General features: G+C 42.8%; 2 protein-coding genes across 2 annotated transcripts in view; one reads left to right on the top strand and one right to left on the bottom strand.

Moving 5' to 3' along the window:
- The window catches only part of LOC118931523 (dynein axonemal heavy chain 9-like), a 287,535-nt gene that overhangs the window by 55,979 nt on the left and 203,598 nt on the right, over nucleotides 1–27,958 (bottom strand).
- Nucleotides 10,065–10,781, top strand: LOC130683401 (transcription initiation factor IIA subunit 2). Its single transcript, XM_057500583.1, has one exon. The coding sequence runs from the start codon at nucleotides 10,169–10,171 to the stop codon at nucleotides 10,496–10,498; it is 330 nt and encodes a 109-aa protein (XP_057356566.1). The 5' UTR covers nucleotides 10,065–10,168; the 3' UTR covers nucleotides 10,499–10,781.

Raw genomic sequence — 27,958 nt, 5'->3', positions numbered from 1 at the left:
GGTTTATCAGAGAGGAAGGCCACTAGAGTCCTATGAAATAAAACAGGTTGGTTATTGATACACTGTGTGACTTTAAAAGAAGTCACTTTACACCTCTGAACCTCATTTTCTAATCTTGTAAAAATGAGACTATCATCAGATCTGTGATGGTCACCATTTCCAGCTTTCTTCTCCTCAGTCACTTCCCAGCTGATGTGGCTGTGTGACACTGTTCTGAACAACAAGGCACAGACACAAAGCTATGGGGCTCCTGGAGAACTATCATCTCCTGACATGGGCACTAGCTCTCTCCTTTATCTTTCTATTTGGAATGCAGATGTGATGGCTGGAGCAGCACACATTCTGCCATCCAAAGGGAGCAGCTAATAATAGATATTACAGCACTGATATCACTGAGCCATTGGTTTAGCACTAGCAACTGCCTACCTCAAGACTTTTTGTTGCATGAAAATATTCTGTTTATGTCATTCTTGTCAGATTTTCTGCTGCTTGCAGTCAAAAGCATTACTAATACAGTGTCTCACTGGGTGGGGATGATTAAATGAACTGAAGGGGATAAAACCCTCAGCACAAGGTTTGGCACACTTCAAACATTAAATAAACCATGTGCTATCAACACTGGTGAGCAATGTCAATGCCTTGAAACACAACCAACATTGTATTTAAAGAGTTCTGAATCTGTGTTTAGAAAGTACTTAATGGAACCCCAGTGCTGGATGTAGTGAAAGAGAGAAGTGAAGGAGTAACTGCTTCCTTAATAAAAGAACATCTGATTTTCAGAAAAATGGCTTTTGGTGGACTAGCAGGATGAATGAGCTGCAAAATATGCCCCTGAAGCCCTCAATGAATGGACCTGCTGCGGGGTTATTGCTCATTTGAAAGTTGGAACATTTCTTCCAAAAACATTACTTTTGCTTTAGCACAGTTTATGTTAAACTCCTTCCAGTGAAAGGGGTTTGCTTGCTTCTTTTGTTTTGGCAGTTGGGACTTAGACATTATTAAAAAATATTTATAGGGTCTTAAGTTTGAGAAGGATCTTTAATAATAGTATAATAACAGTTTCCATTTACTCAGCACTTGTTTGCTGGGAGTCATTCTGAGTGTTCTATATATTTTACCCTGCTATTCAGGAATGAAAAGAATGAACTATTGATATACTCAACAACATGGATAAATCTCAAATCATGCTGTGTGAAAGAAGCCAGACAAAAAAAGGAGTGCATGTTGTATGATTCCATTATATAAAATTCTAGAAAATGCAAGCTAACCCACTGTGACAGAAACAGATCAGTGTTGGCCTAGGCACGGAGGAGGGTGGAAGGACTAGGATGGAGGGAGGGATTAGCAAGAGACATGAGGAACTTCCAGAGGTGATGGTTATGTTCATTATTTTTATTATAGTGATTGCATTATGGCTGTGTAAATATGTCAAAACTTATCAAGGTGTATCCTCTAATATGTACCATGTATTGTGTGTCGATTATAACTCAATAATGCTTTTTCTAAAGGGAAAACATTTAAAAAATTATGCTGCCTTTTTAGTAGGAAATGGATAAATGAGCTGTGATTTATTTACACAATGGAATCCTATGCAGCAATGAGAGTAATGAAGTAGATCTGCATGTATGAAAACAGTCAGTGATTTAAGAAGTTTCTAAAAAAGTTACAGTAAGATACATATTTAAAATTTAAATACACACAACAGTACTGTGTATCTGTATGGGTACCTATATGTACCCACAGTGTAAGTTTGGAATGATACACATCAACTTTGGTTACTGAGGAGCAAGAAGGAGGAATGGACGGGGGTGGGTGTTGGCTGCGATGCTAAGATCCATAGCAGAATGACAAAATTTTAACATCTGTGAAGTCTGGGTGGTGGGTGCATGGACATCTGTTGTATTATTTTCTGTACTTTTCTGCATGCTTGAAATATTTCATAATTTTTTAAAAGTTTAAGTAATTCTCCTTCCTACTCTTAGCATCCAGTTCTCCATGCCATGGCAACTGCTATTGTCGGTTGATTGTATGGCCTTCTGGAGATATACTAAATATATAGAAGCATAGATGTGTCAGTGTATATAGATGTAAATTTTTATGTATCTCTTTTTAAACAAGACACAATCTGGTGCTTACTATATACACTCTCCTGTATCTTGCTTCTCTCTCCAAAAAGCTTTGGAAATAGTTACAACTCAATTCATACAGAATTTCTTCATTCTTTGTAATAATGCTTAGGATTCCATCCTATAGAAAATTAGGCCATTTCCCATCTTTTGCCATTACATATACATTATAAACACACATCTTGCACATCTGTCTGGGTGTACTATCTGCCATTTAAAGTGGCAGATAATCTTTTCTTTATTATATATTCAAAGCTAATCTTTTCTTTATTACATAGGGTCTTAAGTACAAACAGCAATGAAAATGCTGGGCTGTAAAAAGCATGATGGGCTCACGACGTGGGTGGGACAGTTAGCCTCTCATCTAATGCCAGAGAAGCTACCCTCTGAGTTTCTGTATCTCCTTTTGTAAAAATTCTATTTCCTCTTGGATACCAAGTCTCCAGCTCCCACTTTTCTGTTAGTTGCACCCCTTCTCTTACCATTTTTTGCTTCTAAAATGTTTTAGGCTAACAAGTCAGATAAACAAAGTTGTTTGGACTGTGACTAAAGTAAGAGGCAGGAGATCCCAAGTAAAGGAATTCCGTCCTTTTCAGAGGTAAGGGCATGAGCTTTACTACATGGACTTTGTGACATGGATGCTGGCTACTCTGGTGCTTTGGGTTACCCACCAATTCTAGTTAGTTCTGGAGAGGTGATGGTAGCAGACAGCTGCTTCATCCATCATCTAGTGTGAGAGGAGGGCTGGGACTGAGAGGCCACCAGGGAATTAACAAGAGACCGAGAGCATTGTGTTTTGGTGTATGTCTAGCTGTGGTAGGGAACCAGTGTCCATCCTGGCTCTATTTGACAGCATTCTGTGACTGTTTTGAATAATTCTTTGTGTTCCAACAGGAAAGAAGAAAATCCTCCAGCTGAGGGACCCAGAGTAAGAATAAGAGGTCTGAGCAGTGTAGAAGCTCATCCCCTTTTCCTTGGCTATGAAGTTTTACTCTCTATTTGAAGTAGTCTTTGAATTATAAAATCAATGTAGGATTCTAGGAAAAAGACCCTCTAGAATACTCAAATAGTACCACAAATAATAATATTAACATCAAATATTTATTTCACTTTTCAAAGCATTTTCTTACCAGAGAGGTAGGCTGGTGGTTAAGAGCACAGACTCTGAAGTCAGACTGTCTGGGTTCAAACCCTGGCTCCTCCACTTATGTGTGGCCTCAGGTAGTTTACTTAACTTCTCTGTGCCTTGGTTTTCTCATTTATAACATGGGGATGATGTAAGTACTTAACCTCACAGGTTTGTGCAAGATTAAGTGATTAAAAATTGTATAAAAGTCTAACCTCAGAGAAAAAAAAAAAAGTCAAACCTCAGGTTAGCACCAGACACATACCTGATGGATGTTTGATAAATGCCAGTAATAATAATTATTATTATCATTATTATTTAGTGTAGCTGTACTAAGTAAACAGAGTAAATTAAGAATCGGAGTAAATAGGCAGAGCTGATAATCTGATCAGCCCTTGGAATCAAGCCTTGCAGATAGGTGTAGAGGTGTATGTTTCCATGAACAAGAAAGGGAAACTGTGTTAGGGAGACCCGGCGAGATCCAGCCAGGTGTGTGAAGCCTGCTCATGGTCATGGGTGGGCACTAACGTGACAGCGTGGGGCCATGAGGGATGGTTATGACATTGTGCAGCATGGTGGGGACTGAGGCCTCGTGGAGCAAAGAAGAAGCTAGCTGTTTACCAGAGCTGTCTCTTCCGAGCTGATTGCTAACACAGAGGGAATTTTGCGAGCTGATTGGTAAACACAGCCATTATTTGAAAAAATAAATTAGACAATCATACAATTAAGTAAATTGTATCCAAAACAAAGGTAATAACTATACAAAACTCATTACATCCAAATTAGTTTACCACATTTTACCATCATCTATACTCTTCAGGTTATTTTCATCTTTCATTATCATATCTGTAAAGTGTGGAGATATGATAACTGGGGCGCCACTGTGCATCTCTGACTCCATGTTCACTAACCACGTTCATTGCATCAGTAGCTTGCAACCAGTCATGGTGGGAGGATCTGCACTACGGAAGCTGGCAGACATACAGAGCAGGGCTTGGTCTGTTTTGTTATTGTGTAGACTTAAGAGATGCTGGAGACAAATGCTAATGCAGATTACTCTTAAAAGTGTGTCATACCTGTAGCTGTTTACATGGTGAAGAGCCCCACATTCTTCCTTCAGAAGATGCCCACATTGTGGACAAACCAGCCAAGTTCTGACCTGAGTCTTCACCCCCTTTGTCTTACTTGTTACCACCCATGGGGTAGCTAGAATCAATTGGTGGACTGAGACTGACCTGTGAAACATTTCCCAGCCCAGCAGGATGAAGCCCGGAGGCCAGTGTGACAGCGAGGCGGGAGTCTGCTAACTGCTCTGGGATGCAGAAAGCAAAGGCAGTGCTGGGCCTCCCAGCCCCAGACCCCAATGCTGGGAGAGCTGGCAGGCAGTGCAGAAAGGAGGTGGAACTGACCTGCTCTCTCACTCCCGTGGGACCCGGTGGAGGGGGGCGAGCTCCAGTGACCCCGTATTGGTTGGCTTGAGTTCATGTGTGCAGGTGCCAAGGAAGGACCGGGGGACTGAAGCGGTCCAGGCTCAGCAAGCCCACGTTGTGAGTCAGCCGGCCTAAGGCCTGGGCGATGTACTGGGGGAGGAAATGGAAGGATCACGTCTCCTGTCATCAGCTGTGGCTTCTGACTTGCCCATCCCAAACAGGTGTGTGCTGATTCCCCACCTCTGGGGGATTTTGCCCTGGAGGTGTGGCCGTGCACTGGGGTCTCATTGGGAAAGCTGGGCAGGGTGGGGTGAGGGACCCTCCTGGGAGTGAGGGTCAGGGAGGAAGTGACTCTGGCAGGGGAAAACCCTGCAATGAGCCCCTGACCCTGAGGCTGCAGCCAGGCGTGGAAAGCCAGTGAGAAGCACGCTCCATGTGGTCAAAGAATGGATGCACCTGCCAGCCTTGCTGCCTGATGGTGAGCTTGGGCAATCTCTTACTATTACCTGAGCCTTAGTTTCCTATCTATAAGATAGGAGGGGTGAACACAATGATCTCTAGAGATGCCTCCACTGACAGAAGCCTACCAGCCTGCCGAAATCTCTCAATGGCTTCCCGCTTTCCTTGCCCTCAAGGTGCTGAACTGCTTGTTGTGTCTTGAACTTGGGGCCTGGAGGAGCTTGCACAGGCCAAGGAGGAATGTAGGGAGAGGACAGGAAAGGGCATGGGGCTAAGGGGTGCTGCGGGAGAGAGGAGGGGGGCGGCCCAAGGGCAGCAGAGAGGGAGGAGCGGTGCAGCCTCAGGAGCCAAGCCCACCCAGCAAGTGCCTGGCACTCTGCTCCAGCGCAGAGTCAAGGACGGGGTCACTGGCTCCCCAGCATGCCCCTCACCTTGCAGCATTGCCAACATGGTGTAGTAGTTTAAGGGCACGTTTTCCACCTGGCACTGCTCGCCATCGAGGCTGGCCAGCTTGGCTCCCACCAGCACTGACTTGCCGGTGCCCGCAGTCCCCAGCAGCATGACTGGCCACCGCTGCTCCATAAGCTGCTCCAGGAAGTAGCACACTCGGATGGTCTCGCTCGTGTGCACCAAACAAGCCTGGAACGGGAACACGATGAGCGTGCCAGGGGCTTATGGGAGAGATAGATTCACTGCAAAACGTTCTGGACCATTTCAGGAGAGGGATGCTGCCGGCAGGGCAGAGCAGGCTCACTACTGCGGGCAGGAGTGTCTCCCCTCATAGCCATGGTAAGGCCATCCTATAACTCCCCCTCAGTGTAGTGAGTATCCCCTCCCATCCTCTTCCAGCTCTGTCTGCCTCCCTGTGGCTTCTCTCACATATTTTAGTTGTTTTTTTTAACCTTCTGCCCACAGGATGCTGGGGGGCTCTAGGAATCAAGAGCCCTTTGGGGACTCTTGAACTGCATTGCGCCTATAATTTCCCCAGAAAAGCTGTGTAGCTGGGAATGACTAGTTCCTAGCAAGGCCAGAACACTTGGATTCCCATAAGGGGCAGCAGCCTCTGCAGGTCCTGGGATGACCGCACGTGTCTGTTCACTTGGCCACACTCACCTGGAAAGGCATCTCGGAATCAAATTCAAACTGGGGGATGAGCTTGGACCAAGGCTCAAATTTCTTGGTTTCTGAGTCTATGTAGTAGTCAAAGATGGTTCCCTGGGAAGGAAACTTGACTGTCTTGAACTCTGTCAGCCACCATTTGCTGAATTCTTCCAGGTAGCCCACAAGCTGCCAAAACAAAGCAGGTTAGGGTGCACGGTTTCCCAGAGCTGGTAAGCTGGACGAGCCGCCCTAGCATCAGGCAGAGATCAGGGATGGAACACAAAGTGGCCCGGTTTGTGCAGGCCTGCCCAGTGGACCAGCTCCTCCAGGAAGGACACTGCTCCCCCCAGGACCAGCCTGACAAGGCCCAGCTGGCAGCCCTCAGCCATGAACATGCCCAGCTGCTGGACCTCGCAGCTGAGTCATCCCAGTGCTTCGTGGGGTGCACGGGTGGAAACAGGTGGTAACATGGAGGACAGTGGGAGCCTGCATCCACAAGGTGGGCAAGTGTGGTCAGGACCTCCCAACGAGATAGAGCTCTGTCTTCCTAGACCCCTGAGACTGAGCAATGCCCAGGATGGCAGTCAGTGGCATGAATAAAACAGTGACCACTGATGCTGGGGGCACAGGGTGGTAGGGTGGAAGGAGCCCCACTTCTTTCTGTGCCTCCATTTCCCCATCAATAAAATGAGGATCCAAGAAAAGACTTCTAAAGTGTCCTCAAGAGCTAAAATTCTAAGTCTAGGAGCAGCAAAGACAAACACAAATGGGTCTTCATGACAAAAGGAATGGGTGGAGACATATAATTGACATGCATACAGATCAGATCCTGTGCCTCTCAGGTTAGCACTGTGCACTCAGTGTGCTCAAACTGTCTGACGTGGCCAAGCCCAAATATACACCCATATGCACGTGCACATACACGTGCACACCCCCACCTCCCACCAGCCACAAAACTAGTGCTACTAGCAACCCTCTAGGGGAGGAGTTCAAACCCCCTCTTTGAACACACAGACCTAGGAAAAATATTAAAAAAGAAAAGAGACTGAGATTGGGCATTTTAGGAAACGTTCCTAGAGGGCAGGCCAGAGAGGAAGTGCAAAGGCAGGACACACCAGGAAGCTGGCTGGGTGGGAATGAAGCTGGACCTGGAAGAATGGTACTCGGCATTTTGCTACCCATTAGGTAAATAGGATTGAATTATTTTGCTTTAAAATGAGAATGGAAATAGGCTCTACTGTGAGGACAGATTTGTTTGCTGTTCTTATTCTGATTAAGGGTACACTGTGTCTCTCAGTATTGTTCTCTGCAATTGGAAGCCTCAGAAAAATCCCTATTTTTAACTCATTGATAAAATTCTTGAGGACCTTTAAAAGCCAGATTTTAGGTTTAGATGGGAAATCTGAGATGAAGGCAACCTCTAGAAAGAAGAAGATCGGATGGATCTTCTCTCCTCATCTCCAATCTCATCTGAGTTACTCAGTCAGCTTCTCAACCAAACCATTAGCTGGGCTGTACCAACATCGTCTCATCGCCTGAAAGCTGGAGCGTGACCTTGCCTTCTACTATAACTGGTCACTGTAATATAATCAAGGTCACCTCTGCTGAGTCATTCGATGGCCCTTTCTCAGTTCAGCTCTTTGTGGGGGGCAGGAGGGGTGTCTCTGCAGCAGTGACCTTAAGTGCAGAGGCCCCTTCTCCTTTAGACTCAGACAATCCTCTGGTTCTCTTCCTGCCCTTTGACCTAAGGGACCCTGAGGCTGTCTCCACAAACCGTAGCAGAGTTTGGAATGTAACATCACCTCATTTGATCCTCACAATGCCTCCAAGTTATCCTGGTGAAAATTATTCCTCTTTTATGTATCAAAAGACAAAACCTCAAAGGTTACACATCTAGAAGCATCTGGAAGAATTGGGATTTGAACCCAGGTTTCACTCTCCCAGTATGGAGCTTTCTGAGAGACTGTGTCCTGTGATCCCTGCAAAGCATTTAGGGAAAACCTCCCCCTGCCCTGGCCTTTTTTGGACCTTCTACTCAGGTATGGGCGGCATTTTGTATTTCTGCTTTGCTTTAATGACAGCCTGTTAAATGTAAGCACAACTGGTGTTCCTGTTGTGAGTCTTTTGGCCAACTTCTTACTTTTCAATTTATAGCACTATTTTTGGTGTCTGGCTTGAAGGCAGCTTGTGCAGGGGGTCTTGGAACACCCCTGCTGCTAAAAGCTTTTGCCCTTGTCTTCTCTGCATGTGCCAGCATGGCTGCCTACAGCTCCAGGCACTCCAGAGCCCAGGACAATGGCAGGGATGCTTTCTCCCAAGCTTATAGAAAAGAGTTGAGTGGATTTACAGTTTTCCATACAGAGATAGAAAATTGACCAAGTACATCATCCTGATATCCTACTGCTTGGGAGTGGAGGATGCCCAGCAATGCTTGCTGTCTGGCATTTCAACAGCTGAAAGGTCAAGGAGTGTGTTTGATGGGAAGCACTAACCTATGCATCTGGGTCTCTGTGCCTTTCGCAAGCTCTCATCCATTTTGCTGGACTGGTTGCCTCCTCGCCTCAAAGAGGAAATACAACTGACAATAAGGCAGTTCATGGAGAAGCTCCTGGGGCTACAGAACAGACAGCATGAAACCCTCTGTTGTCAAGCTCTCTGTCTAGCCTCCTCCTGCACCAGCTCTGGGGAGGGAGATGGAGAAAGGCCTGGTCCCAGGAGCTCGTGAGAGCTGCCTACTGAATTTGGAGCACAAAAGGACATGTTAGCAGGTAGTGGGAGGGGGGCTGGATGTTTACAGCCAGGGCCTGTGAAAAAAAATTAACTATGAATTCTAAATTAATTGTGAATTCTCCCAGCTCACCTCTAATCTGGATTCTTAGAACAAGGCTTTGTCCCAGGAGGCTGACACATTTTCCCTCTCTCTCCAAAGAGCCCACAATCAAGTCAGACCAAAGGAGTAAATCCTAACTCTCCAACCATGGCAGCTTGGATTGCTCCCCTGTCATGCAAGAGGTACCAGATATTTGCTGTGAACCTGGATATTATGGCAGGAGAATATGAATAACAAACACATGCATGTGCCAGCATGACTTTAAGTGTTTTGCACATATTCATGCCAGACAAGTAAAATAGTGTCCTTTGACTTAATCCTCACAGCCATCCTAGGAACTGGGTACCATCACCACCCTCATCTCCTTTGTACCCAAGGGGGAGTAAGTTAGAGAGAGGTTAAGTAATTTTGCCCAATGAGTCATAATGAGGGGCCGAGTTACAATTCAAATCCAGAGTCCATGTTCTTAAACCTGTATGTGACATTGCCTGGGAGCTAGAGTCAGTTGTCAAAGACTGGTTTGCATAACCTTGAATGTGATATCTCTAGACAAAGTGCTTTTTATTTGGATGAAATTAAGTAAAGAAAAAGGCTGGGAATACAGGAACGGCTAGGGCATAAGGATGCCAAGATACTCCAGCCTGACATCCCTACCTCTGAACTGCATGAGGCTCCTGCAGCCAATGCTATGAGGCACATACTGCTTTGCTTTCCTAACCACAGCCGGCAACTAACTTTTGGTCTAAACTTCCGTGGAAAGCTCTGCATTTTAAGGGTAAGGAGACATGCTGGTTCACTCTGGCCTCATACTTCTGAGGGACTTTTCAAAGGCTAGAGGGATTCCTCCAATTCATTCTACAGCACAGCATTATTCCACCTATAAAACTCACATCACCTTGCACAGTACCCTCCAGCTGTTGAAGCTCAGACATGGCAGCTCTCCAGGAAAGCAGTGATACAGTCACTAACTCAATAAGAAACATCAGACTTCCGGGTCGTGGGCCGAGCTTGGCGGGTTCTGCGGCGCCCGAAGAGACAGTTGGGGAGGACATCAATGCAAGCCTGAATAAGAAAAACAATTTCTTCCTCCTAAGCCATGGCATATCAGTTATATAGAAATACCACTTTGGGAAACAGTCTTCAGGAGAGCCTTGATGAGCTCATACAGTCTCAGCAGATCACTCCCCAACTTGCCCTTCAAGTTCTACTTCAGTTTGATAAGGCTATAAACTCAGCACTGGCTCAGAGGGTCAGGAACAGAGTCAATTTCAGGGGCTCTCTGAATACATACAGATTCTGCGATAATGTGTGGACTTTTGTATTGAATGATGTGGAATTCAGAGAGATGACAGAACTTATTAAAGTGGATAAAGTGAAAATTGTAGCCTGTGATGGTAAAAATACTGGCTCCAGTACTACAGAATGAATAGAAAAAAATGGCTTTTTTATGCCATCATGTTATTATTCATCACTTTTGAAGAGAAGCATAGAAGAGACTTTTTTTTATTTGTTCTAGCATTGCAGCAATGACTACACTGTGCTGTCAGAGAATTCCACTAGAAAGAAGCTTGCAGCTTTATAGCCTCTCACATTATCTTCACTAAACTGCATGAAGAAACAGAACTTTTTTTTTAATGACAAATCAAACCTTGCCTGAGAACATTCTTTAATAAACTCATTTTAAAACTCAAAAAAAAAAAAAAAAAAAAAAAAAAAGAAACATCAAAATCTCACCTGCCTCCCGCAGGACACCTTTTTGTGGGAATGCATGTCTTCAGCAGAGCAATGCATGGATAACTAAACCATCTGGTGTGTTCATGTTCATCCTGACATTTAGTTGTCCTGTCTCCCAAATCTTTGCCGGAAGATCAGGTTTTGCTGCTATGGACATGGATGTAGGTGCTCACTGCATCCCAGCCTCTTACCTGATCTTGGACCATCGCTCCACCAAATGCCCAGATGGCAGCAAACACAAATTACAGCTCATAGGTTTCCTTGGGGCAGTCTACAGGGGTGTCCTCCTTGGTCAGGAGAAGAAGGTGGCAGAACATCTGCACCGTACTCTGCTCTGGGATAGGAATTATCTTCTTAAATCTGCAAAGAGAGAGCCAGATGTGCTCTAGAACACTGCATTTTCCATCCTAGAGGCATGGTCAGATGGCTGTGCAAGCCACTTGATTCTGGTGGGCTCATGACCTGCCAGACTCTTAGGGCTTACAGAGGGCCAGATGCTTCTTCAGCCTGCATACCAATCAGCTATTTTGGGTCATCTCTCTGTGCAGACAAGTAAGGGCCCAGAAGGTTTCTGGGAAGGTCCCTTTTCCTATCACCCTTTCCTCTGATACTCTTGCCTCCCTCTTCCCTCCTCTGAACACTGATGACACCTCTCAATCCTTGGGAAATGTGGGCAGCTGTGAAAATGTAAGTAAATATCTCAGAATTTTCTCTTTTGCCAGAAAGCACCTCAAGAGTCAATATGGGTGCCGTTCTGAGGTTGCTGCTTCCATTCCTCTGCTCAGAGGAGTAACTAAAACACAGTGAAAATGTTTCCCTTGGGGCCAGAGTCTTATATTGGGGTGGGAGGAGTGCAGAGTGGACAAATTATTATTTTACACAATCATGATTTACTTGATGGAGTTTGTCTTCCAAGACTACGCCCCTGTGCCTCTGTCCTGGCCTGGTGTTTGTCCTCTTAACCTTGGCTTTGGAGGTCTTGAATGAAAGGCAGGTATCAAGGGATGCACAAAGGTGACCTGTGCCCAAGGGAACAGGAGCATGTGTGCATCCACACACACACGCACGCACACACACACACACACACACAGGCACGCACGCACACACATATGTATACACAAGGGCACTTTCAGCCCACCATGCATACATACAGAGTGCCCACATACCCACACGCACAACCTCTCCTGCACACCTGCCCTCGCAGCCACCTCCCACGGCAAGATGAGCTCACAGGCCACACAGGAGCAGTTCCGCTGTTACAGGATGAATGAAACCACCAACTGAGACCTTCAGTCATTCTCCAGCACTGGGCCTCAGCACTCCCTCACATTCCATTCTTCTTAGTGTTTGGTTCTTACACCTGCTCTCAGTCTAGTTGCGTCTCACAACGACGCTATGAAGTAGTCCAGTAGTCAAGGCTTCCATGAGTGAGGGGAAAATTGAGTACTTGAGAGGCTTTTCTTCATTTGACACATTTGCAACAGAAGGTTAAAATGTAGCTGTCTCAGGCAGAGTTTTGAATAAGGCACCAAGATGATAGGGGCCGACTAGGCTGACCATTCCAAACTGACATCCAGGCAACCCGGGGACACCTGTAAAGGCTGTTACAACCCTGGCCTCTCATCTTCTCCAGGAAGAGAGGATGGAAGTGGGAGATGCCGGAGGGGCCAGCAGTTAGCACACAGAAAACACCTGGTGGGCAATAAGTGTCCCCTCACCCACAGGGAATGCAGGTGCTCACCCGGAATAAAGTTGGAGAAAGGGATTCAGTAGGACCGCTCTGAAGTGGCAAAGGACCTGTACTTGAAGAACCTTGAAGAGACTGGCTTATCTCATAGCGGAGTGAAGAGGTTGCTCACTGGGGCAGCCTGTGCTCCCATTTATCAAAGCAGGGAGGGGCGATTATTTCCTGGAATCCCCCTGTGAGCCATGAGCATGTGGGGCTGCTTTAGATGCCAGCCAAAGGAGCAGTTTGCATAAGGAGTTATACAAGACCAGCTAATGGAGATGCATTTACTTTCTTCAAAGGAAGGCATGTGGAAGATCCCCAGTGATGGAGAGCAGCCCAAGGACTCACAAAATCTTCAATTTTGGATCTGCCACAGTTAGGGTAACTAAGGCCATGCCAGAGCCAGTCATTAAGGCCTTTCCTCCCTCTTACTCTCTTCTCTCCGTCACCCTTCAGCTCTGACAGGTCAGAAGCTGCAGCTGATTGAGGGGGTGACTGGTAGAGTCAGGACAGAGGAAGTCAAGGACACTTCCCTTTGGCACTGAGGGTGACATCTGGAAGATGGCCTGAGCTATGGGCCAGGGGAGAAGTGTCATTTAAATGCAGTCTGCTTTTTAAATTTTTCACTGTGTGTTTTCTTTAAATTTTCGTGTGTATGTGCACACATGTGTGATTGTGTGATTGTGTGACTACAAATGATCAGATACCTTTTTATTACTGGAGAATGATGGGTAAAGTCATGGGTGTTTACCTAGATGTCATCCAGGGGTGGGAGGAGAAACAGCCACATAAAATGGTTTTGAAGGAACAGTGGGAAACAAAATAAGTTGCTTTATAATCATCCCTTATGAGGCCCGCTCATTCAGTATAAAAATCATGCTATGTTGACCTCACACAGCTTCATAGTAACAGGGCCCTACAAAGCCAGCATTATGATGCCGTGACGGATTAAAATACCAGTAAGACTTTGAAGTGTGCACCTTGTCACTAACTAGCTGTGGCCCCGAGGGAGCACCATGGAACCCCAGCTCTTTGTCTATGGGATATTATGCCCTCTTAGGAATGCTGTTAGAGTTAAATGAGATAACCATAATTGACAGCTGTGCTTTTTCCTTGATAACCAGTATTCAGAGACTGGGGGGTGTTGTGTCTGGAGAGATTTAGTACAGTTAGAGTCTTCAAAGCTTGTTCCAAGGTTTGCACATGCACACAAACACACACTTGCCCATACCCACATAGACAAGAGTTTGGTATCTCTTGTTCTAAATGCCCAGAGTGGGGAATGGCCTCCTAGTCAAAAGACAAACTGGACAATTGTCTCAGCAATTGACAAAGAACAGGTATATGCTGGTTTCCTAAAATCTCCCTTCTGGTTGACCTCTTTGCTGCCCTTGTCCCCATGGGACACTAGCCACCATTCCCACTTCCAGACTTTGCCTGCTGCCAGGGCTGCTTTATCTCATTAGCCAAGGCCACGGGGCCCACAGGCCATGAAGGGCTGACGGCTTTTCATGGGTTTATGAAAATGGTGAAATTTGGAAAAGAAATTACTGACCCTGGCATATAAAAATTTCAAAATCAAAATTAATATGTGTGTGATTAAATATCTAAAAATATACTACTATGTCAATGGCTCAGCTGCAACTCAGGTTTTAGTTACATGAAATTTACTCTAAACGTGGGTGGATTTTGATGGGGTGAGGGCAGGCATGTGCGGTCAGAGGGCCTGGGGCACTCATTCATCTCTGCCTCTGTGTGTGCCAGTGGTTCTCCATCCTGTGCTTGACAGACCAATGAATAAAGGAGTCAGGGATCATTTTGAGTGGTGGACTTAATTTCCCCAAAACAATCCTGACCCTAACCTGCTGACCCTTTAAGAGCTGTGCATCTCTGAGTCACGTTGCCTTCACGGCACCAGCCTCTGATAGTTGAAGTTGGAGGAACCACAAATTTGGGTGCCTCATTCATAGAATGATGCATCAATTGACCAAGGAAGAGAATGTAAAACAAAAGCAGGGGCCTAATGCTGGAACCTCTCTTTGCAGACAAATGTGATATTGTGGCTGTAAGTATCTTTTTGGTTAAGAGGAATAATCTCTTGTTCATGTGATAAGTGTCCAGGGCTTATTGCCTCTGCTCCTGCAGACCTGTAATAGGAGAGGTGAACGCACAGTGTCCAGAGGGGCAGGACTGGCCAAACGATGCATTCTACCTGATCCTGCATTACATGGGCCAGGAACATACATGACCAGGAACAGAAAGTGGGTATCGAGGGCCACTGACCTCTAGGTCTGTTAGCCTAGCCTCTGTAGGAGGACCAGCTGTGTGTCCTGCAAACCAGAGGACTTCAGGATTGCTGTGTATTACAACCTGCCGCCTCTGCCGGATACACCCACATGCACTCATGGGAGGCACTTGCCACCTTCCTCCTCCTCCTCACCCACCTCGCTTCTTGCCTGAACTGATAATAGGCATCCCGTGGCCATCCTAGTGTGGGTTCCCCTCTGCCATCTGCCACACCCACAGGGGAATGCTTAGGGACATCTGACTTCAGGGACAGGACACAGTGTCAGGGGGCGTCTCGGATGTGAGCCAACCAGTTCTTCTGCAGCTTTAACGTGTTACATCCTGTGTTTTGTGACCTACCTGATTCTGAGTGTGTCTAAGCAGGTTGGAAGATACTTGTCAAACAGAATGGTTAGGTTGGCTCGCTCTGTCTGGATTTCCCTCTTGTCGATCCAGCTGCTCACTGCAGGGTTCCACCCCAGGTCTGCTGGGTTGATGTACAGGATCCCTGGGGGCACAGAGAATATTGTTCAGTGAGTTTTCCACAGGTGTCAGTATAGTCTTCACCCCAGAGTTGTTTTCTCTGTTTAGAAAACATACAGAACACTGGACTTCAAAAGAAAGGAGATCTGGCTGATGACTTTGGGGCAAGCGGGTTTGCTCTTGGGGCCAGCTCTGGACTGAGAACAGCTGATGGAAAGCAGTGTTGGCAAGGATCCTAAGGCCAACTCTAGGCTCAAGAGGAGAGAAGGCTATGCCATTAGGCATACTTGGCATGGTGTGGAAGTGTTTGGCAGGTGAAATGGTGGGACCCGAAAGGATCTGTCCATGTCCTAACCCTGGGACCCTGGGAACACGATCTTATGTTGAAAAAGGACTTTTGCATGTGCAATTCAGGACCTTGAGATGAGATCATCCTGGATTATCTGGGTGGAACACGTACAAGTGTCCTTCTAAGAGACAGCGGAGGAAAGCCACACACAGAGAAGGCCACGTGAAGATGGAGGCAGAGCCTGGAGTCACAGGCCACGAGCCAAGGAGTGCCTCGGCCGGCTCCCCTGAAGCCTTCAGAGGGAAGGCAGCTGGCCTGACACTTGATTTTGGATGTCTGACTTGCAGAAGAAAGAGAGAATAAATTACTGCTGTTTGCAAAGCCACCAAGGTTGTGATTCATTACAGTGCTCCTTGGAAATGAATAGGCTGGGAGAGGCAAGTCTCTTGGGCCCTGTTCATAACCTCAGCACAGGTCCCTGCAAGGGAATCTGTCACAATGGTGGAGATCTCTTTACCCTCTAGCCTGTCAATAAATTTGGCCTTGGTGTTAGAGGAAAGTTAAGGCATAAAGTTGTTATCTTCCACTAGGATGTCATGAGAGTCGCAAAGCTTGTCACCTCCATTGTCACGGAGGTGAGCACTGGCTTGAAAGCAGCCTAATTTGAGGCACTTGTATACAGTTGTCCAGCCCAGAGGCCATTCCCCTTCCCTACCATAACATTTCTGAATTAGGACAGTCACAGGGCCCCGGCCTGAGAGCGCTTGCTCACGCTCATGGATGTGGATTGGGGCTGAGGATTGGCTGGTGGGTGCCTGGCTCCCTCTGAGAGCTTCCTGCCATGCCAGCCAGGTCATGTGTGATGCTGGTGGTGCCTGTTTTCAGCCAAGCAGTTCTGTGGTTTTGTCATTTCTCATGCCATAGCTGCTCTGGAGACAGTGGCTGGGGTAGCCGTGCACAGGTGGTTGATCTCAAAGAGGAGCCACATAGTGGGATTCAGAGGGATCCTCTCATTGCTGGCTAGGGTCAGCACCTGGAAACAATGGGGGGAGGGACAACAGGTGGGGAGGAGTTAGGGAGCCTGGCCAGCTGGCAGGGGTTTGCTGGGTTTCTCCTGTAAGAATTACAGATGATTCTGTACAACACAGAGAAGGCAAGTAGTGATTCTACAACATTTTGCTATGCTGATGGACAGTGACTGTAAAGGGGTTTATAGGGGAGACCTGGTATAAGGGAGAGCCTAGTGAACATAATATTCGTCATGTAAGTGTAGATTAACGATACAAAAAAAAAAAGGCAGTTCCTGTGTGGTGACCTCCAATGAGTTCTACACAAGGGTATAAAGGGCATATGAAAGTGTAGGCAAAGGGTCTGTTTGTCTTTATACAGAAGATCAAAGCCTAATTTGGCTACCCCGAAAATCAACTAAGATACGATATGAAAAAGAACTTCCAACATCAGCACTCTCGGGAAGACTCATGCCAGAAGATGATCATCAAAAAACCCCAACAAAGATCCACACACTGCTACAGGTGTAGATGCACTCATCCCACCAGTTCCTGGACTTGCCATGGGAATGAAGAAGGAGATATCTAAGCTGGCCTGTGCATACAGTAAAACAACAAATTTGACTGGATCTATACTGTTGGAACTCAACCGAGAATTAGGAGAGTGCAAATTGTAGCGCTCCAAAATCTTACAACTACAGACTATTTACTGTTAAAAGAACATATGGGATGTGAACAGTCCCCAGGAATGGGTTGTTTTAATTTGCCTGATTTCTCTCAGACTGTTCAAGTTCAGTTGGACATTATCCACCATATCATAGATAAGTTTTCACAAATGCCTAAGGTGCCTAACTGGTTTTCTTGGTTTCACTGGAGATGGATGGTAATTACAGGTATGCTTTTGTTATGTAACTATACTCCTATTATGTTAATGTGTGTGTGCAATTTAATTAGTAGTTTAAAACCTACACATGCTGAAGTTACTCTACAAGAAGATATGTCAAAGAAATAATCAATCTTCCCATGTTTTCTTCCGCCTGCTACTTCTATAGCTTTTCTTCTTCCTTCCTAATTACAACCCTTAAATAGAATTCGTGCCTCAAATCAAATTTACCGAGTATCATAATTCTTCCAAGTGGTAAAGATACCTCAAGACAAATCCTGGGCATAGAAGCTACAGGGCATAAATATACAAAGAAATAAAAAGTTAACCTTTTCAAACAATAAGGCTTCTCTCTCACTTACCAATTTTACATTTCCCTGTATGGCCCCGGAAGATGACTGGTTAGCCAGAGACGGGTAAGATTCCTCAAGGGAGGAACAACCTAAGACAGGCACAGTCGCAGCGGGGTCATCAGGTGAGAAATTGGGGATCAACAGAGGTGAGGCTTAGAACCTCACCCCCCCTGTTCTGAGAGAAATCTTCTGCATACGTGGATGTTTTATTGCCCTTGTCTAGCTTGGATTAACACATAGTCTACAGGCACACACCTGATCATCTACATTTGCTCTCTTACAACACTAAACTATGTTTTCTACCTTTATCTTGTATCTACCTACCACTTCAGCATTTTATTAAAAATAATAATAATAAAGAGAGCAATGTGGTATTAACATATAAATCAAGTATAAAAATCAAATGAGTATTCATATTTGAACTGACTGTTTATAGTTCATAATGCATGAGCAAAACCAAAAGTTTCTGTGATGACTGCCCTTGTACTATTCACCATGTAACTTATTCACTATGTAAGAATTTGTTCTCCATGTAAGAACTTGTTCGTTATGCTTCAGAAGATTGGAGACTGATGAAAATTAGGCTTAGGGTGGAGTAATGATTGTGCATTGAGCATTAACTCCCCTATACAGAATTTTATTGTTGTTAACAACCATTTGATCAATAAATATGAGAGATGCCCTCACAAAAAAAAAAAAAAAGTGCACACTTCCAATTGTAAAATAAATAAGTAACCAGGATGTAATGTATAGCATAAGGAATATAGTCAAAATATTGTAACAACTTGGTATGGTGATAGCTGGTACCTAGAATTATCATGTATACAAATGTTGAATCACTGTGTTGTACACCTGAAACTAATGTAATACTGTGTGTCAACTACCCTTCAATAAAAAATAACTGTCTACAAAAAGAAAATAATAATAATTACAGATGATTGCTTTCTTCTTTGTGATTACAGTGTGTTTTCTAAATTTTCTACAACAATCCTCTCTCTCTCCTCTCTCCACTCCCACCCGTGTGTGTATATCGAGTCAGGAAATAAGTTACCTAAAAAACTTACATTGATGTCAGTGATTTGAATGAATTAGGCCATACTGGAATAATAAGATTATTAAAGGAAAAAAGCTTAGGCTTCTTATTACTACCGTGTCTCTTTAGGTCATCCCTCTGAGAGAACATACATTTATTCTAATTATCCTATAAATGTAGAAACCTTTGTAACACTTCTAATATGGATGTGCTTTCTCAGCAAGTTTAGGAGCAGCCACCAGCTTAATAGCTAGTTTATTGGCATTGTTAGTCTTCATTGCTTATAAAAAATAAAAATATAAAGGGAGGGATAAGGGAAATAAGGGGTATTACGATTAGCACACATAATATAGAGGGCATGGGGAAGGCAGTATAGCACAGAGAAGACAAGTAGTGACTCTATAGCATCTTACTATGCTTGATGGACAGTGACTATAAAGGGGCATGTGGTGGGGACTTGATAATGGGGGGAATCTAGTAACCACAATGGGGCTCATGTAATTGTATATTAATGATACCAAAATAAAACAAAATAAAAATATTTTTTCCATGGATAAAGAGTGTCACCATTGAGAATGTCTGACAGGCTCAGAATATTTCTCATCTTTAGTTTCCTTATTTGGAAAGAAAAAACAAAGATTGGAAGAGATGATTTAAGATTCCTTTCAGCTCTAAATATTAAATTAATCTACATGCAGAAGATTTTGAAGGAAATGACAGCAGTGCTAAAAACAGGGCCATCAATGTAAGTGAAAGTCGCTCATTCAGATGAGTCCATTCTGAGATGTCTATTAAAGACACCAGTAATAAGTGAAACCAGGATCTTGAAGAGATACCTGTGCCCCTGCATTCACTGGAGCATTACCTACAATACCTGGGACATGGAAACAAACTAAGTATCCAATGAAAGATGAATGGACAGAGAATGTGGTACATATACACAATGAAATATTATTCAGCCATAAAAAGAAGGAAGTCCCATTATTTGTGGCAACATGGATGGAACTGGAGAGCATTGTGGTGCAAGAAATAAATCAAACAGAGAAAGAAAAATACTATATGATCTCATGTATATATGGAATCTAAAAGAAACAAAATCATAGAAACAGAATAGATCAGTGGTTGCCAGGGTTGGGGGTGATGAGGTGGGTGGAGGAAATGGATGAAGGAGGTCAAAAGTTACAAACTTCTAGTTATAAGATAAATTAATCCTAGGATGTAATGTACAGCATTGTGGCTATAGTTAATACTGTATTGCATATTTGAAAGTTGCTAAGAGAGTAGATCTTAGCACTTAAAAGCTCTCAAAAACAACAACAAAAAGATGATCAGATGAGGTGATGGAGGTGTTAATTAACCTTATTGTGGTAATCATTTCAAAATATATGCATACTTCAAATCATCACATTGTATACCTTAAATTTACACAATGTTCTATGTCAATTATATCTCCATAAAGCTGGAATAGATAAAAAATAAATAAAGACACTGGTAATAATTCTGTACTCAGGGCCAGCCCTGTGTGGAATCAAGATTTCCAAATGTGCCTGGGGTACACGTTTCATAGATGAATAGGGATGACGCAGACTCCCCTTCCCCACTGATACCTTGTTGTCATCCATGACAGTGTTGAGAGACTCTATCCACGTTGGATCTATGTCACCATCCAGTAAGATCCACTTGGGCCCATCATGGGTGATGTTGGCAAGCTCCCGCATGATGGAAGAGAACAATCCTAAAAGGAACCACGGATAATTTATTTTCCATTTCACCACCAATCTTCTTTCTCTCAGCACAGCCTTTCCTTATTAGCTACAGAAGGTGTAAATAGAAAGGCAGGTCAGAACTGGTTTTATATCTTTTTACCAAGATTTGACAGTGCCATGAGGCAACTCCCACTCTCTCTCTGCTCCAGTCTGACTTTTAGTAAGAACAGCTACACAAAACAACAATGCCTGATAGTACTGGCTTTTTACGTGACAAGGGACTCAGCAAATTATTTCAACAGGCAACTGTGACATGATGGAATTACATAAAACCTTTTTAGGTAAGTTTTCATCCTTTGTAATTGCAGCCCAGGGAAATCTTGTCAAATGCAGACTTTGAGAAAAGTCTGAATGTGATTTAAACTGGCATTACAGGAAATTTATATCTTCATTAGGATAGAATTGATTTTTATGAGACCAAGGTTTCCCAATCAATAATATGGTATGTCTTTTCATTTATTCAAATATTGTTTTATGTTCCTTAATACAATTTTATAGCATTTTCAGTGTATCACTTTGGCTAAATATATTCCTAAACATTTCATAGTTTTTATTGCTATTGTGAATGGGACTGGTTTTTTTGTACTTCCATTTTTAGCTGGCTACTGCTAGTATAGAGAAAAGCTATCAAATTTTGTATATTTAGTTTATACTTAGTTACCTTTAATAAATGTTCTTATTAATTCTAGTGATTTTTCAATAATACCTCTTGACTTCTTTAGGCATAAAGTTGTATCAGCAAAATAATGATTGTTCTACATTCTTCCAATTTATACCACATATTCCATTATCTTGTCTTACTGCATCTTCTAGAATCCCACCAATCAACCCTGACTAATAATATTGGAATACGTCTCCCTGACTTATTCCAGATTTCAATGAAAACAGTTTTACTTTCTCATCATTAAGAATGCTTTCTTTTTCCTTTTGACTTTAGGTTAAGAGTATATATTATATTTAAGGGATTCCTTCTATTTCTATTTTACTTAGAATTTTTTAAAAATTAGGAGTGGCCAGTGAGTTTTTAGCATTTGTTGATTGATCAAATGATTTACTTCTTTAATTTTTCAATGCTTTAATTAATACTTTAAAATAAGTACTTACTTAATACTTATATACTTAAATACTTAATAAGCACTTAAAAATACTTAGAAAAATAATTAATACTTTAAAAAACACTCTAAAAATAATCAATGTAACCCTACATTCCTAGAGTAGATTCTACTTGGTCAAAGTATATTATTTTGAGACAGTGTTTGTCTCCCCTGAGGGTGTCAGCCCCAGGCAATTTCACTCTGGATTCGGTGAGACCGAAAAGTGACAATGGAATGTTCTTGGGGTAAAAGGGTTTATAGCCAGCTTTATTCTCATGGTGGCAGGTCAAGCTCTGGAATCCTGTCTGCCTGAGGGCAGTCTGCATACAGCAGGCTAGTCTCTGCCTCTCGGCCTCTTCACCACCTTGCAGCCACACAGCCCCAGAACACTGGGTGGAGCTCCTTACATTGAGTCACTAATATCTCATTGCCCACAGGTGTGCAAGACTGCACCTACCAGCACTGCTCATACAAGGTGGGCAAGAAAACCAAGGTCAGGTGAGAATCCTGGCTGTGGAACTTCCATTTTCTCTACAGTGTTGGATTCTATTACTGATATTTTATAGAAAATTTGTGAATCTACAATACTAAATGAAATTAGGCTCTTGTTTTTGGTTCTACAGAAAGGTTGATATCAAGTTTATTGTGGCTTCATAAAATGAATTGAGGGAAGTCCTTTTTATGATTTTGGAATTATCTTTTTTTGTTCTGGCTATATTTTTTAATTTTCCTCTTTATTAGTTAACTCATTTTCTACTTCATATTGAGTAAATCTTTACCAGTGGACCATTTTATTTCTGATTTTTGTATGTGTCATCTAACTATTCTCTTCTATTTTAATCTTGTCTGTATCTACTGTTACATCTTCTTTCCCCTTCCCTATCTGATACAGTTTTACTCTTTTTTCCCATTAATCATGCTCACAATGGACTTATATTTATTTATCATTCCTATGGTTTTCTTTGCTTCTTTCCACCAATTTTACCTTTTTCTGCATTAAGTTTCTTCTTCCCAATTTTTTCCAGGTTTACTTTATTATTCTTTGAATAATTAGGATGGATAATGACTTCCTTCATTTCTCATCTACCTTGTAAAATAGAGTTTAGAGTTTTTCCTTATTGGCTTTAGATGTGTCCTATAGGTTTTGTATGAAGTGTTTTTATTTCTATTGCTTCCTACAGGGATTGCAATTTAATTTTCCCTTTAACCCAAGGATTAAGTGAGCATTTCTTGATCTGTAAGTGGTAAAATTATTTTTGGTCATTTCCTTGCTATTTGTTTCTAATTCTATTGCATTATTATTAGGAATTGTGGCCTCTGCATTAACACTTTTGAATTCATTCTGGTTTGTTTTGTTCCCAATGAAACTCTAAATTTTTGGAAATGTTCCATGAACCTACCAAGAAAGGAATATTTTCTATTTGTAAGATGCAAAGTTATATAACTATGTATTATACTGAGTTTGATGATATATTTCCCACTTCTATGTCTATACTTATTTTTCTGTCTACTGGATCTAATATTGAAAAAGATGCATTAATATAATACACTATATTACTGTTTTATTAAGTGGTTCTGAGACATTTAATAAAGTCATACTCCATTTACTTGGAAGTTCTCTTATTTAGTGAATACAGGTTTATGATTATTATACATTTTGTCAGATTTTCAACATTTAATGAACACATTAATAAAACTTTAATTAAAATTGAAACACCACTTAAAGTTTGGATCATATTATGTGAGTTTAAATCTGATATGGAATAGGAAGTACTTGAGACTAGCCAGGAAAATTACAAGAGCATTGAGGAGGGCCCTACCTTATCAGACATTAAAATGTTATAAAATGTGACTAAAATAGAATGGCATTAGGTAAATAGGTGAGTGGAGCAAAGTAGAAAACCCAGTTAGATCTCAGTGTATTTGACAAGCTGGTGTTTAAATGCAGAGGGAAAGGATACTTTACTTAATAAATGTTGCTGCACATTAATTTAAATTATCCACCTGGAAGGAAATAAAATTGATTCTGTACCTTACCTCATACCAAGCCTCAAAATAAATTCCAGATGGATAAAAATGTAAACATAGAAAGAATCTCTAGGACCAAATTTATGATACCAAATGTATAGCTGAAAGGTAGAAAGGGTTATAAACTACGTAACAATTCCACATTCTAAAAAGACTAGATGGACATAATTTCCTCCTCTAAAAAGTGTATGGTAAATATGCCATGAAGTATGTGCAGAAAAATGGCAAATAGGGAATAACCATTAGCAATGCCTACAACAGATAAAGGGTTAATCGCTTTGACATATAAAGAACTGTACAAACTGATAAGAAAATAATAAGGGGGAGTCAAATCACAGAGGAGCAAATTACTAAGACCAGTAACAAGGAAGAGATGTTAAGCCTCATTAATAGTCACTGAAATAAAAACTAGAGATGTTACTCCCCTTATTCTAGGTCTCTGACTGAAGGCTCTAAATTAGGAACCCAGGCAGTTTGACCCTGATGTAGTCAGACATGGAGACATGAGGAGGGATCCGAGATGTCCTCATTCATTTCTGAAACATCAGTTTTAGAAAGAGATCATATCCACTCACAGAGAGTTCTCTTCACTTTCTTTTCTGCTCACACCCAGTGATAATAGACCCTTTTTCAACATCCGCCCGTTGCTGATGGTGAGGTCAGCAATGAGTGAACAAAGGTTTGGAACCCTCAGGATCGTTGAAGAGACCAGGGTTCTAGGGCTCTCCTGAGATGAATGATGGTGTATGTCCCCTTTGGCAGCTTCGCCATCTCTCCTGGGGCTGTGCCCTCTGTGGAATGCCACACTGCACTGCTCCCTAAGGAATGGGCTGTGGGCTTCCCTATCACACCCATGTCTTAAACCCACTGCCTAGCTAGGGACTCTGTGACTGCTCCAGAATCACAGAACTGCAGCTGGGAATGCCTGGCAGCCTCATCCTCTGTGAGTGCCCCCCTTTCAAGGGGCAGCTGCAAAGTCCCCAAGCAAAGAGACTACCCCAAAGGCTATTTTCCCCTCCAAGCCAAAGGGTTTCTTCCTTTCCTTGATTCTCTCTTCACCTCCTTCTCCCATCCCAAAAAGACCGGCCCAGCGTTCTCTCCTCTGCAGCTCTTCTCACAATGTTCACACCTGCTTGAGGGCCTCTGAGGGTAGTGGGGACTTTCCCCCAGGGGTATACTGCTCTTACCATCCTTCCATTCTCATGTGGCTGGATTGATGATGCCAAAGAGCTCATCATTTGTGACGGCTTTGGGGTTGAGGTCAGTCCAGACGGGGCGGCGTTTCATGATCTGATAGGTCTTGTGCAAGGACCTCAGCACCTGGGACTTGCCGGCACCAGCACTGCCCACCACGAACATTGAGTGCCGCACTGCCAGGAGCTCCTCCAGCTGGACCACCTGGGGGAACACAGCACTCAGCCAGAGGGACCAATCTGTCACTCACCTACTCCCCACAGCTCTTCTGTGGGCCAGGCTGGTGTCTGGAGTGAGGCCGACATCAACCGAGGAAGGGCTACTCCCCTCAAGATGGGATGGGTCCTAACCACAGTGGCAACATGATTCCTGTACTCACTCATTCATCATTCAGTCATATAATTTATTAGTCACCCACTAAGTGCTTGAGAGTGTACCAGGTGAGGGGCATTCAGAGATGACCATCCTGCTCGGCATGATCCCAGAGTCCGATCAAGAAGCAAGTCATGTGGACATGACAAGTGATTATAATGGAAGGTGAGGTGGTGGTGGGGCTGCTCTTGCTGTTGAAAGGAGACTGTATTATATTCCTAGACTTTTTCATCAACAATTACCGATTCCCTGCTACTGGAAAAACTTAAAATTGCTTTCTAGTTCCATCAAATTTTGTTCATTTCAGTGGTGTTGAGATATAACCCAAGTACCATAAAATTTACCTTTTAAAAGTATAAAATTCAAAGGTTTTGAGCATATTCCCAGGATTATACAACCATCACCACTCTCCAATTTTAGGACCTCTTTATCACCCCAAAAGGAAAAAAAGATGTACATACTCATTGCTGGTCACACCCATCTGCCCATTGCTGCCTCAGCTTTTGCAACCCCTGAAGTACACTCTGCTTCTATAAATCTGACTATTCTGGACATTTCCTATAAATAGATTAATTAAATATGTGGTATTTTGTGAATGGCCTCTTACAGCATTTTCAAGGGCCACCCACACTGTAGCCTGTACCAGTTACTTCATTCCTCTTTATAACTGAATAAAATTCCACTCCATAGGTAAACCACATTTTGTTTGTCCATTTATCAACTGATGAATGGGTTATTTCTACTCTCTGACTGCTACTAATCTGCCAACTTTTGAAGGTATCTTCTGTAAGATAAATATATAAGGACACTTACGCTTACTTTTACTTTTCCTTGTCCTCTCCATCATCTCTCTTCTGCCAGACCCATTATTCTCTTATGTTGCCATATTTGGTAATATTTATATTCTGTTCTGTACTTATATTTAGACCTTCTATATTTCCCATGATTATAAGAGTTGAAGACCAATAGTGGCTTACTTTTATGATTGTAGATATTTTTCACTACATTGTGTTCTCTGTGGATTTAGAGTCATGATGACAGAAGTTATTCTAAGTATCAGTCCAAGACACACGCGCCACTTGCTGGCGATCACTTCTATTGCTATGAAAAGGTAGAAGAACCTGGTCCAGTCCAAAATCACTCAAACAATGCCAGAGAGAGGGCCTGGTGAGATAGATATACCCAAACATCCTGAAAAAGAATTCAAAATAAAAGTCATAACCATGCTGACGGATCTGCAGAGAAATATGCAAGAGCTAAGGGATGAAGTCCGGAGGGAGAAATGAAACAATTAATAGAAGGACTTAAAAGCAGACTAGATGAGGTGCAAGAGACTATGGAATAGAAATCAGAGGACAGGAATACAGAGAAGCTGAGGTAGAGAGATATAAAAGGATCTCTAGGAATGAAAGAATATTAAGAAAACTGTGTGACCAATCCAAATGGAACAATATTCGCATCATAGAGGTACCAGAAGAAGAAGAGAGAGAAAAAGGGATAGAAAGTGTCTTTGAATAAATAATTGCTGAAAACTTTCCCAAGCTGGGGGAGGAAATAGTCTCTCAGACCATGGAACCCACAGATCTTCCAACACAAGGGACCCAAGGAGGACAACACCAAGACATATAATAATTAAAATGGCAAAGATCAAAGACAAGGACAGAGTATTCCAGCCACAGAGAGAAAAAAGATCAACTACGAAGGAAAACCTATCAGGCTATCATCAGACTTCTCAACAGAAACCTTACAAGCCAGAATAGAATGGCATGATATAATTAATGCAATGAAATAGAAGGGCCTTGAACCAAGAATACTGTATCCAGCATGATTATCATTTAAATTTGAAGGAGGGATTAAACAATTTTCAGAGAAGCAAAAGTTGAGGGAATTTGCCTCCCACAAACCACCCCTACAGAGTATTCTAAAGGGACTGCTCTAGATGGAAGCACTCCTAAGGTTAAATAGATGTTACCAGAGAAAAGAAAATCACAGCAAAGAAAGCAGATCAACCAAATACTAACTAAAGGCAAAAAATAAAATCAACTGTTCATAAAAGCAGTCAAAGGAAACACAAAAGAGTACAGAATAAAATACCTAACATACAAAGAATGGAGGAGGAAGAATAAGAAGGGAGAGAAATAAAGAACCATCACACTGTGTTTATAATAGCTTAATAAAAGAGTTAAGTTAGACAGTTAGATAGTAAAGAAGCTACCTTGAACCTTTGGTAACCATGAATCCAAAGCCTGCAATGGCAATAAGTACATATATTTCGATAATCACCCTAAATATAAATGGACTGAATGCACCAATCAAAAGACACAGAGTAATAGAATGGATAAAAAAGCAAGACCTATCTATATGCTGCCTACAAGAGACTCACCTCAAACCCAAAGACATGCACAGACTAAAAGTCAAGAGATGGGAAAAGATATTTCAAGCAAACAACAAGGAGTAATAAGCAGGTGTTGCAGTACTAGTATCACACAAAATAGACTTCAAAACAAAGAAAGTAACAAGAGATAAAGAAGGACATTACATAATGATAAAGGGGCAGTCCAACAAGAGGATATAACCATTATAAATATCTATGCACCCAACACAGGAGCACCTACATATGTGAAACAATACTAAC

This window comes from Manis pentadactyla, chromosome 4, assembly GCF_030020395.1.
Source record: "Manis pentadactyla isolate mManPen7 chromosome 4, mManPen7.hap1, whole genome shotgun sequence".
Taxonomy (NCBI): Eukaryota; Metazoa; Chordata; class Mammalia; order Pholidota; family Manidae; genus Manis; species Manis pentadactyla.
This window is presented reverse-complemented; position numbering and strand designations above follow the sequence as displayed.